This window comes from Notothenia rossii (genome assembly GCF_949606895.1).
Source record: "Notothenia rossii genome assembly, chromosome: 2".
Taxonomy (NCBI): Eukaryota; Metazoa; Chordata; class Actinopteri; order Perciformes; family Nototheniidae; genus Notothenia; species Notothenia rossii.
In genome coordinates, this window is record NC_136904.1 from 78,410,141 (window position 1) to 78,423,740 (window position 13,600).

At 38.5% G+C, this 13,600-nt stretch overlaps 1 protein-coding gene across 1 annotated transcript in view; it reads left to right on the forward strand.

Moving 5' to 3' along the window:
- Positions 1-3,449: 3,449 nt before the first annotated feature.
- Positions 3,450-13,600, forward strand: part of kcnh7 (potassium voltage-gated channel subfamily H member 7) — a 36,570-nt gene continuing 26,419 nt past the window's right edge. Inside the window, exons 1-3 of the mRNA XM_079663785.1 lie at positions 3,450-3,839; positions 4,222-4,452; positions 13,022-13,177. Of these exons, the coding sequence (XP_079519911.1) occupies positions 3,764-3,839; positions 4,222-4,452; positions 13,022-13,177 (463 nt within the window). The 5' untranslated portion in view covers positions 3,450-3,763. The remainder of the gene's footprint in view (positions 3,840-4,221; positions 4,453-13,021; positions 13,178-13,600) is intronic.

Here is a 13,600-nt window from a genome sequence, read left to right on the forward strand (position 1 = left end):
GGAGGTCACGTGCCGAGGCTTTTTTATGCGGAAGTGACAATTTCTTACAAAAACGACGCCAGATGTCACTGTAGTGTATATTTCTGTATATGTTTTTGAAAACCTAGTGTATTCATCATTTTCCTACACATTTATTCACAGGTGTCTAACCTGGAAGTTGCTCTTTAAAGAAATGGATTAAAGATATAAAGTTCAAACCTGGGTTATGTGTCTCACACACATATCTGTTTATATCTCATATATATATATATATATTATAACTCTATACAGTGTTTTATTTTGTATACTGATTTTTTAAATTTATTTAACATCTATATATTTTTTACTTATTCCTGTGTTTCACTTGCGCATTAAGTAAGCATTTTTTTTTACTGAACTACTGCACTCTTTTATTGTACTATTTTATTTATTTTTTGTCTAAGTATGTTGCATTGTTGGAGAAGCCACAGTCTTAAGATTTGCATTGCAAACAATTACGCTGTAGCAAACAATGATATGACAATGAAGCCCTTTTATTTTAAACACCTTTGTGCCCATTTGAGCAATTATAGATGGAAAAAGAATCCTGTCAGAATAGAAGTGTTCACATGCATGATGCAGATGCATTGTGAGCTGAGCGAGCATGCTGGAGTAGTTGTACACAACAACGTTCCATTACCCAAGGGCACACAGCTCTCTATGGGATATTGTTTTCCCTTGTGTGCAGCCCTCACTACGCATCACCTCTCACCCACCCAGTGCTACCCTTCTCTTCACCAATCAGCATATATGCCAGAATATATTCATTTTGTTTTTACAGTGTACAAGGGAAATACCCAGAACAATGATATTCGTCACATCAGTCATACTGCTGTAAGTAATAGTTTGTACTTCAGGTCCTAAAATGGACAAATCCATCAAATTATTTGTCATCCTAAGATGCTAAGCTAAACAAACAACAGTAAACAAACAAGTCATGAGTTTCTAACCTAATTGCCAGTGAGTAATGAGAGCCCTCCAAAAGGTTCAATTGAAGCCGTGTCATGAGTAATGGTTAGGAGCTGCAAATTGGCCTAATGCAACAGTGATTTGATAAAATACAGCAGACTCTGGCCCGGGGAGCTCTGTTTTTCTGGGTACAGGAGGATAAAACAAAAGATTATCTTGCATGTATGTTACTTGCAAAAAAAAATGCTTTTCCAAGCTAAGTTTGAAAGATTACCAGTGAAGTTCAAAACAAAACAGACTGCCACAGGTTTATGCCCCAGGCTTCTAAATGTAGGCCAAAAAAACTGATGGAAAAACAGCAGAAATCCCTCCCCTGTAAGACGCACATCTGCAGCTCTACACAAACTAGGAAGGCAACTAAATATCACACCAGCCTATTATAAGCCTTGAACATCACTGTTTTTTAAACAATACATGAAAATATTTCCTACCAGATAGATTATGATACAAAAACATTGAATCACATATGGGGTGGTAATAATAATGAAATACACAAGTCATCTTAATATTAATAAACTATGTAGGATCTCTGGCAATGACCCTAGATATGGTCATGTTTGTACATGTCTGTTTCTTCCCATGAGTTTTCTAGGTCTCAATTGGCCATATGGGTGATGAGCTCGAGCTGAAAATTGGAGCAGATGTTACAAGACTTTAAGTGAGGTTCTGCATAACACATACATTTTAATGCGTACACCACCTGGCTGTTGTCTTCACAGATTATCTAACCTTTTATTTAATTAGTTTACATTAACCCATTCTTAAAAGTGAGTGTAGTATACCAGCTTCTTTACAGCTTTCAGAGAGTAAAACTGCAGGACCATGGACAGCGTCTTATTCAAACACACTTGCTATCTTTCATGGAAAGATTTCCCCTAGTTAAATCCAAATAGCTGCCCAACCATTCCTGAAAACTCCCAAACGTGTCCCAAAAAAAAGGTAAATTGTATTTATGTTTGTTTTAATTTAACGTGTTTAAATATTGCAGTATAAAACACTTTTCTGGTCCAAAGATTGTGGGCATTATGTTTGTTTTATAAAAGGTGCTGGTGGTGTATAATAAAGTTGTGTTGAGTAGGGCCTTAACACTTAGTAACCTGCAAAGTGTGGGTGTAAGTGCTAATTCATTCATACAATGGCTGAGTGGATTCCTTACAAACATTATTACAGGTAGAGTCAGAATAACATGCTGAGTCCTTCATTAAACCTCAGGTATACAGTAGCACTTCCTTTCTGTAACCAATATTTATTTATATGTTTACCATTAAACAGCTGATTGCTTAGGAGTTGCTGCTGGTCCTGCATATTTCACTGGAAATCAACATACAGTATAACACAGTGGGCAGTTGATTCCAGTACACATGTTCAGAAAAGTTAATTGAGTTTTTGCCACATAATGGAACCCAAAATGGTGTCTTTGTAAAATACAAAAAGAAAGAAATACAAGAACGTTTTTGTGACGAATGTAAATTGAATAAGGATTCCGGTTATAAGCTGATTTATCCTCCTCCTCCATGGACAGCTCCTGGCAGTCAAACACCTGAGCAGGTGAGGTTTTCAGGTAATATCACTTAACAGACCTTTGCTTTGGTTATAGCTTGGGTCAAGGTCAATGTGGTCAAGAAGATCATATATGACATATCAAATATCATGGAATAATAACTGGTCAAGTGTAATTTAGTAATCTGTGCGCCTTATATGTGTAACAAAACTGACTTCGGAGTACAGCTAAGCTAACTAGCCGTGTGGATGTAGCCAGCTATGGGTAACAAAATCCACCAATAGCAGATTTGAAGCAGTGGCTGCCCAGGTGAATGAATGTAACTGCTGATGATGGAGAAATAGCACATAACATGTGCTGTCATGAATTGTCACTTCATGTATTTTTTGTAATTGGATAAATAGTGAGCTGTGCAAGGATAGTGCAACATTTCCAAGAAATTGAGAAGATACGTAGAATGCATTGCCAGGATGAAAGAGGAACTGATTTATTGTCAATTTAAGTACAATCTACTCGGAACAGTTACTGAATAAGTAGAATTGAAGGAAAATGTTTCCCTTCTTTAGTATTATAGTAGGCTATATTTGGCCCTTAACATTGCAGGTCCAAGCGAGTTTCAACACGTGCTAAATTAAAATGCTGAATCTTGTATAAATATCAAATGTAGCCTATAGCCTACTAGGTAACAGGATAATCTGTGTTTCGAAAATAAACCCCAAGAAAGCCTACAGCTTTTATATTATCACTCTTTACCAATAATGCTGAAAATGTACCCTTCGTGTTGTGTCGTGCAGGCCAGCATATTGAAAGGCATAACATTCCCAATAAACGCATATATTCTCATAATGCTCAGTCTGTGCACGAGGCATGGATTTATTCCTTACCCGAGGTGGAGGGAAGGGTTCTAAATCCCATGGGAACAACGTCACTCCCCTCGGCAAATCAACCACTGCCCGCTGGAAGCACACAACACACTGCCACAGAGGACGTCAGGATCGCATCCAGCTACGCGAAATGCTTTGCGAACTGAATCTAACAAGAGCAATCCTCCCCGATTCCGTGCGTTTCGGTGAGGAGGCATTCACATGCGCAGGCAGACAAGTGGGCTAAAGAACTCGGCGAAGTGGGAAGGTCATTTTAAGTGGAGAGAGAGCTCGCGTCGAGTATGGTTTGTGGACAAGGGAACATCACACAGAGCCAACATCAGTAACTTCGGGATTTACTTGTAAAGGTGCTTTTTCTTTCTGGAGATCGTGGGATAATCTGTGTGTAAACATGCCTGTCAGAAGAGGACACGTTGCGCCACAAAATACATTCCTTGGAATGATTATTCGGAAATTCGAGGGAGAGAGTAAGTATCTTCTTAATTTACAATTGCTGTTACCTGATAAGATACTACGTAGTAAATGACACAACTACTTTAGGCTCGAAGAATTACATTCATTTTGTGGTTTGATCGTCCCATTAAAAAATGAATAAAACATGTTTGCAAAAAAAGAATCTATGGAAAGACTTAATGAGAAAACAAAAAGAAAGACATTGGCTGTTTATTTGTTTTTTTTATTAAATAAGGTTTGCTTAACAAATTAACAGTTGGTTATTTTTCTATACAGTTTCAGTGAACTTTATCAACGTCATTGCTGATTGGTTTTATTTGTGAGCTGAGAACACTGAAGGCTGTAATGTATCACAGCAGGTAGAACACAATGCATACTTTTTCTTTTCCCATGCAGACCGGAAATTTGTCATAGCCAACGCCAGGGTGGAAAACTGTGCAATCATATACTGCAATGACGGCTTCTGTGAGATGACAGGCTTCTCTCGACCGGACATCATGCAGAAACCATGCACCTGCGACTTCATGCATGGGAACCTGACAGAGAAAGAGGCCATCGGCCAGGTGGCCCAGGCTGTGTTTGGCTCAGAGGAGCGCAAGGTGGATATAACCTACTACCGCAAGGATGGTAAGTCACTGACTTGGCACGAAAGCACCATGCCCGAATACGAGAGGGGTCTTTTGTAATGCGTTGCTCTGAGGAAGCACCTCCTGCTGAACCTCTCTATGTTCACTCGGGGATGTGCACTGTAAGTCTGTCACAAACCAGCTAAAGTCAGTAGCAACATGTGTTTCACATTCAGACATTACCCCTGATGGAGAAATAAGATGAGGGTAGTCAAAGTAACTCCTTTTAGTAAGTGTTTGTTTATTAAGCTATTTAGGTACTTAATAAACAACTACATATCACTTTCTTCTTACTCATACATCACCAGAGTTATGAATAGATATTTCAGAAGAGACACCTTGTAAAGCAGAACAAAAACAATATCCAAACAAAGATATGACATGAGGTTTGATAATTGCATTATATTTGTATGCACTACAGTAGATGTATGACAGACTCCTCCATTTGAATATGTTTTTAACACAGTGGATAGAATTATGAAGTTTTTGGAAAGTGCCATGATTCAAAGCGTCATGTGCCTGGATGACGCACTAAAAGTTTGGCTGCCAAAATGATGCGGTGCATCTCACAAACTTAGAATTAGTATGGCGCAGTAGGTGTGATGTCAGGAGATAACATTATCCACAGTTGCTTTGATGGACAAAGTGAGAGCTTGCTGATCTGTAAAGTCTGCAATGTCTTCTGGCTTTACCAAAAATACATCTGCTTTACACTTCCCAAATCAAGTACACTCGGTGTGAATTTGAGAATCCATGATGTACTGTATTTAGCCACGTTGTGATTTTCATACCCAGTATGAATAGTTCACTGCAGAGCAAACCTGTGTCACAGAAAATAAATACCATCTAACCTCTCAGGAGATTAAATCCTGAACATGGACTTGGTATGGTCTAACCTGTACAGAGTCAACAACAAGGTTCAACTCTTCGAAAGCAACACAATAAGAAGATGCATTTCTTATGTGCCTTTGTTTGCACCAACAGAGCCAGCGTTTCTGTGTGTGTGCGTGATATTGTTAGCTCGGATTCTTTACCTTGTAATTGCTTCCAGTACATAATCTATATGAGGAGTCTAAGATGGAAAATAAGACACATAATATTTTATTTAATCATAAGTAGCTATGTCTTTAATTTTTAATTGCGAGTTTGATTACTTTCTAGGCCATGGATACATGTTTAATCTACCATCAGCAGCCATTGGCATGTACTATTTTTGTTTTTGTTTTTTTTGCTCATCAGGAAGAAACCAAGAGACAGCTGCTACACTGCTAAAATAGATTGTTTCAACCTGAAAGACAATTACATAAAACACTCCAGGGTCTGTTTGTGAGAGCTTGAACAGCTTGCTTTTTGACGAGTAGGGTTTTAATACTTAATTGATTCTCCAATCTTGCACACATATGCTGTACCCCTAAAAACATAATTGTTCTGTAATGTTTAAAGCATGGCGGATGAGCTACTGAAACCTTCTGACATAATCATTGTTCTATGTGTCTTCTCAATCCTCCCTGGTGTGCATCCCGGCTTCAAGACACAACTCCTAATTCTCCTCGGAGGAATTTACAGTGAGCATGTGTGCTCATGAATAAAGATGTCAGGGTTGACAGTGCAGGGACTGGGAATGAGCAGCTTACAGGGTAAATGCATTAAACTAGTAAGGAGGGACACAATCTTTGTGCTCTCACTGCTATAGGGGAATGAAAGATTCATAGCATCCTTGAGACGGATGGCAATATTGATTCATGTCGCTCTCAGAAATCTGATGGGTGGAAAATTGATGTATTTCATGTCTCCTCTCCTCTAACTGTATTTCAGTTCTCGTGCAAATCACTTAACCCATTGTATTAAACCATGTCCATTGCACCTACTGTATATACAAAATAATGCAGACATATTCAAATACACCAGCTACGACATGTTTCCGATATTGGCTCGTTCTATTTATCCCAGTATGAATTATGAAGTTTGAAAATCGGTGGACACGCCCTACATGCCCCTTTTTTGAGGGATTGTGTTGCGTCATAGAGTATTTTGTTTTTCATCTCCCATCAATAACAACAGTGGAAAACCAAAAAAAAGTGAGGCAGGGATTTAAGAAAGCTGGGTGACATCAGGAGCAACAAAGCTTTGGCTTGTCTGACTGAAAAGGCACAAAGTTAAGCTGCTTATGCGTATGCTTGGACATTAAAAGTAGAGGAACAATTGGGACAGTGGCAGAGGCCTTTAGCATGAGGGCACTTTCGTTTCATGTTTGTGTTCTCCTCTTAGTTCGCTACCAAGACGGGTTGTGAGAGAAGATACCACAGGCGCAGTCTTCAACCAGCGATGATACATAATCAATGAGATAAATGCTTTCCCTTGAAGGCTTTCTAAAGCTATCCTATTCCACAGGGTGTAATAATACTTTGTACCTGAATGAGTCTTAACAAAAGGAAGCTGACACCGTGCGGAGAGAAGTTAAATGGATAATGGCTACATAACAGTGGCAGCTCAGCTAACCCATGCTGAATGATCTGGGACATGTGGTATGCGTGGGTGCAGGGTTTCATAGGTGACTCCCCACCGAGGGGACTGAAGGGCCGTGTACCCCTGCTGTGGGTTTAGTGGCAGGGGTGCCTTACGCTGCACGAGGCATGCTGCAGCACGCTTGGATGGCCACGCTCCCAAAGAGCACATCTATTTTTCATCATCGAGGTGAAACACGAACGGAGCATTCCTCCTCAGGTTTCATTTGTTAGATTGAAATCAGCTTGTTCAGTTAAATGTAACACATTAAAATCAGCCCAGTGGGGCTTTCATTCTCTGTGCAAGTGAAAGTGCGGATAACACGCTGTAACTTAAGCTCATTTACTAGAGCATGAATATAGCATTCATTATAGTTTCATTTGCATATTTATTTTTAATTGGAGGGTTTGCTAGCGTTGCCTTAATTACGATGTCAAACAATGTTATTGGTAGCGAGGAGGAGCAGATGGAGCTTTGAACAGCAGAAAAATTACAGGTCCAACTTCGCTTTGGAATTGAAATTTGCACAGGAATGTTCATCCTCGGGCTATTTTTATCTCATGGCATGCTTATACTGAAGGTGTTAATCTAATATTCCTCTCCATACCATCTGTGTTTTCCTCTTAATCAATCACTGTATGCTAACTTACATTTTGTCCAGTCTATTGCATCCAATGCGCCAACTTTTGCGCCAAATTAAACAGAATCAAAGATCATGGAGCACAATATTATGAATTGATAAATGTAAACACAGATGAAATGAAGTTTGAGAAATAGCTGCTAGTTATCCGTGATCGCTCTGGAGACACTGATTTAAGATGAAATTAGGCCATGCTGTGTAGCTTACAGCACTCTTTCTGAGGCGAGATGTTGCGACAAGGCCTAAGGACTCTAAACAAAGTGTTAGCTTGCATGACCTCTCCCTACATGCTCTATACCAATTGGCTATGCCCCAATAACGCTGTGTATTGGCTTAAGCTGAATAGCCCTGAACAAGAAACATGTCAGATTTCATTATACAGGATTTACTACAAGGCAGTAGTCTGGGGTTGTGCTTTTTAAAAGCTCCATTTGTTGATAGTAAATCTGTAGAAAGATACAAAAACCGCGTACAAAAATAGTACTCATGTTTCTCGCTAGAGGAGATCGGCTCATGCAGATTAATATCAAGCCTCAATACATCGATGTAATGGCAGGACGCATATTAGATTCTTTTTTAAATAAGATTTATCAAAGGTGCAGGTAATATAAGATTATGTTCTTCTCCCTGCTCCTTTCGGTCAATGGTGTGTTTACAGAGGCATGTTATGTTAACAATTATTATACATTAAGTTGTGCATACCATGAACGGAACAAATAAAAATGAAATAATAATGTATAGCTGACCATTTAGTACTCATGCTATCCAAGCTAAATAAAAAATCCGAAATGCAATACGATCCAAACATGACCTTAGCTGCCGGACATGGTTAACATCAGTGACAGTAGAGCAGTGTTCATCAGTGAGTGTCTATTATTTCCCTGACCTTCTACGTAGAGGGTTTCTCAACAAGCCAAGAAAGGTTATTTACACCTGTTTTGAACGAAGGGACTGTGTATTAAGATTAGCTCCCTTTTCCTGATGGAAATGTCATTACTGAAGATTCTATTTCCATCATCAATTATTAAAACATTGCTGCTTAACCAAGTGATCCTCTGGACACTGTTACAATGACGACTCACAGGTCAAACAGCGTTGTGGTGGTACAACTATATCATGTCTTAAAGATGCATGATTACATGCAGTAGTAGCGGATATATCTATGTGGTAGTTTGAGTATCGCATTAAGGCAAATAAAGTGCTGCAAATAAACAAAACATAAGCCAATTAAGAGAAACATTTAGCATTTCGGCTGTTTGTGTTTTTCTTAATTTGCTATGCGTCTCTTTATGGCACTTAGGCTTTGTTTTCTAATTTCCCACAAGGGTACCCAATTTTCCCGGTGTGAACAATAGTGCTGTTGAAATAATTGCTGTCTTGATATACTGTTAATAAATATATGCATTGTCAAAGGATGACATTATAAAGGCGGGTTGCTTTTCTCTACAGATGTCCGACTGTGTCTAAAGACAAAAGTGTTCAGAAAAGCTGAACTTCAAAGTGGTATGAAAGCTTGCCACCATAATTAAGAGCAAGACATAATAATGAATAGTACAAAGAAGTTACTGGGAGCCTCTCCTTGCAGGCGAAAACAGAATTCAGATGCTGTTTGATGATGAAAAAATTACTTTAAGCATACTGAAGTGTTAAGATATGCTGAAGGACAAATGATCAAACTGAGGGTGATACCAGATGAAAACAAAGCTTAAAATAACAGCATTCATGCAAACGTGATTGTGACAATCAGTAACATGGCTGAGTTTAAAATATACTGTGAAAATGAAACGTACAGTAAGGAAACACTAAGTGTATTCCCTTTTAATGCTTTATTTTTCCAGTACATTTCTGTTGTCATTCTCATTAGTAAACATAGCTTATTTTAATATTGGAGTGTGAAGTGGTTTAGCTAAACCAATATGGTGTTGTTTTTTACAGGAAAAAACATTTTCCTGAGGCTTTCATTCTGCATCTGCACGATGACGTGTGACACGCATTAGTATCACAAATGTTAAATTGATCCTATTAAAGAACAAATAGTATTTCCCAATGAATGTGGGAAGACCATAGCTTCTTAATAAAACTGTGATAGTTTTATTTATCATGGCGCTGCGGCTGAAAAGTTGTCTGCCAAGGCTGCTAGTCCCTCAACAGGGGCTGACATAACAGATCTAATGTTATTATCTGGGGTTTTCTCACATATCTGTAGCATCCTATGGTTTTATGTTGACTTGCAATGGAAAGTTTGGATATTATATCACATTTGGTTTAGGCTCATAGCATAAACCTTCATATTCATGCCAATAACACTATTTTAACTACACATAAATCATGGGTTGCTGTGGATCTCAGTGTTTCTATTGGATAATCTGAATGGGTTTTAGAATAAGGGTAATACAAATAGGAAAAATATTAATCCAATGCTCTGCGTATATAACATTCCCCCCCCGAAAAATCATACCAGTAGGCTCTTGTTGGCATTTGTTGGGATTTGTTGGAAGTCTAAAAGAAGATGAATAACACAGTTGTTCCCAATCAATGGCCTAGGCCATCTTTCTTAAGGTCATGTGTAGTTCTGCCGATCACATGGCTTTCTTCCACTGATTTGAGGAAAGAAAAGCGCCATAGATACAGTATAGAGCTGCACAGTCTCTGCTGATTTAACATAGCGGTTATGAAGAGGCTTTCCTTTGATCCATTTTGGTAGAGGTGACATTTAGCAGGAGACCAGATGAGAGGAGACCCCCATGGCTTAGCCTTTAAGCATGACCATTGTTTTCCCATCTGGTAATATAAACTCCCGCCCAGAAACATTTCTGCTGAATTTACAGTCTTGGCTTGCTGCGATAATGCCAATATGTCCCTGTTGTTATCAACTTATATAAATACTCCATGTTTCTTCATTTTCCCAGTTATTTTAGAGCAATTAACTTTATATTATTTATAGCATTTCATCCACATTTGCATTCCTTTGTAAATATATAATGTCAGCTGATAATGCAGTTACATCACAAAGCTATAAGACGCAAGAATATGCTATGAAAGAATATACTTAAGATAATGAATATGTTTGCAAGTAAGCATGCAATCATGTACAGTAGCAAGAAACCCCTAATGTTGTTAGCAAGTTTTATTTGCTCACAGCTGCATTCAGTGAGCATTTCAATTCATATTTAATGCAGGCGTTATTGCTCTAATCAGAAAACTTAGGAAACCACTGACAGAGAGCAAGATTAAGATGCGTGCCTAAGCAATATAATGAGGAGGAATGTTAACATTTTGTATTCTAATTGTACAGTACACATAACTCATCACTGCCTTGCTCTATAGTGAGACTATCGATTCAATCAGACAGGGAAACTTAACATTTCCAAATGTTTACTAATATAGAAATATATTTTAATTACCGGTAGTCATTAAGTTGTCTATTCTTGAGTGGCTCAGTTTCAGTAGAAAGGTCTCAATGTAATTGGATACATGTATATCTTTCTCATAATGTTAACAACCACATGAGTGTTGGGTAAAATGTAATTTATAAAAATATCTGGTTAGATCTTAAAATTATTATTTGTAATGTGTCATGCTTAAAAGTGAACTGAATCCATTCCAGGATTCTTTTTTGCATCTCAATAGCCCAATTTTGAAAAAAGGGAAAGATGCCCAGAAAAAAGACACAAATGAGCACACAATTTTAGATGGAAGATTATGAGGGTTTATCACTGACGAGATTAATTCCTTTTTTATCTGAAAATTAAAGGTCGATACTGAAAAACATTCTCACTCTGATGAATAAGTATACTGTTTCATCAAACTGATCAAAGTCAAACCTGAAATGCTCCTTTCTTAGGGAATGGACAATGAATATTTAAGTGACCGATTTCTAGGTAATGCATCAAAATGGCTTTTTATGAAAAAAAGGGATTTTCTCTCTAAGAACATGCAGTTATCCAGCTCTCAAAGCACCGCTCTTCTACTTTACAACATAACCAGGCAGACCTGACACTAGACCAGATGGGTGTGGAGTGCACATCCGCAGGTCTTATTATACACATACAGCACACACACACACACACACACACACACACACACACACACACACACACACACACACACACACACACACACACACACACACACACACACACACACACACACACACACACACACACACACACACACACAGTGCTATGTATATCCGTTCATTCAAATGCTACCATTGAGACATTGTATTTTCAAATTAGGTCCCAATGTTTTATGTTTTTTTTATTGCATTGAAACTACATTATCATATTGTCATTGGTGACAATCAATAATCATTTATGTAAGTTTCGATGTAAATCCTTACAACAGAACTTTGGCATGTCGGGGCCGGCGGAGCTTGTTATATTTAGTCGGACAGCAAGTCTACTCCTAATGAATGCTGCTGGCAGGGTGTCTGTGAGCCCTGCGGAGATTACACTGAACACTGGTAATATGTGTCCTCTGTGGCTATAGGAGCAAAACAACAAGCCGGACGGAAAGACAGACAGACCTACATAGATAGGCAAAGTGTCAGTTACTACTAGACGCTGTGATGTTATAGGTCAGGCAACACAAAGCATTTCATGTATTCCCTAATAAAAGGATGTTACGGCTTTTGAATATAACATAAAAATGTAAGGATTTCCAATAAAGCTTTGTCCTGTACCAGAGATAGTGCCTGCATTGTATGCTCCCCTTGCTGTACAGCTATTTGGGTGTAGTTTAAGGTCCAGTGAGTAGCAAGTTGTATTGGTGGGCAGTTGCAGCCCCAGGCATCAATTGCTTCCACTAACACAGCTATTACCAGTTCAGCTGAAAAATTGGGATATTCTCGGCTTCAGACTAAGTTTAGATCGTGGATTGTTTTCTGCTTCAAAGCCTCACACGATGTTCAGTTGCTCAGTTCTTCTTCTGATTGTTCCTAAGAGCACACTGCAATCCTCTAAATTGGCTGTAATCTGTGCTGCCTGTTTCATCTATTCTACTAAACCCTGCTGTCTGCACCATACTGTGGCTCTTGCATCATATCTGTCCCCTGCTAAGCTTAATTTTGATGCTTTGTGTTGCTCGTTAAAATACTTTAAGTGCATCTATATGGGGCATTCAGCACACATGAACACACGCACATACACTTTGTTTTGGCTTACTTATTTTATCGCTCTCTGTATTTAATTTGCTCTGACATGCAGACATTGACCTTCAAATCGGATGAACCTCTTTTCCCGACGTTCATGTGAAACCAGAGGGAGGCGGTCACGTTTAATTTCCATTCTTAATAAAAGCCTGATTGTGATAGTATCTGTTACATTTCTTTTTGGCATAATTGTTTTGGGATCTATGTTGGGACCTTGTACGCTTGCAGAAGACAGGGGGAAAGTTAATGTATGACTCTTTGTTTCTCTTTCAGGATCCGACTTTCAGTGTAACATTCACGTAATCCCAGTGAGAAATGAGGAAGGCCTGGTGATGATGTTTATCCTAAATTTTGAATATGGCGTGGAGGAGGAGAGTGACAACTCCACAGAGAAGATAAGCCCAACATCCCCTTCAAAGTCTGATCAAAGTGAGTACTTGATATACTGTTCCTTCTTTACTGCTACACAAATGGGGGTATTTTGATCTTTGTTGGTAAGGTATTTTTCTGAATTGGAATTAAATGTTCAACCCGCACCAGTAAAGTCAGGGGGAAATCCTTCTCTCTTGACGTAGGCAATAATAAATCAGAATGTGAAGTTTGCATGGCATGCACCTTTCATTGATGTGTAACAATTCCTCTCTTTTTTTCTTACCAATAAAACCTGTGCACCTTTTCTGAGATAACACTATTCGTAAACAACCAATTAAAGTTGCATAAGAGGGATGCAATCGACCTACTCTTTACATATTATGCATATTAGGCTATTAGACCCAAATTAAGCACTCAATATTATCTATTCACTCCCCTTAGATGCTCAGTATAACCTTCAAACTTCTATTATTCCAGCAG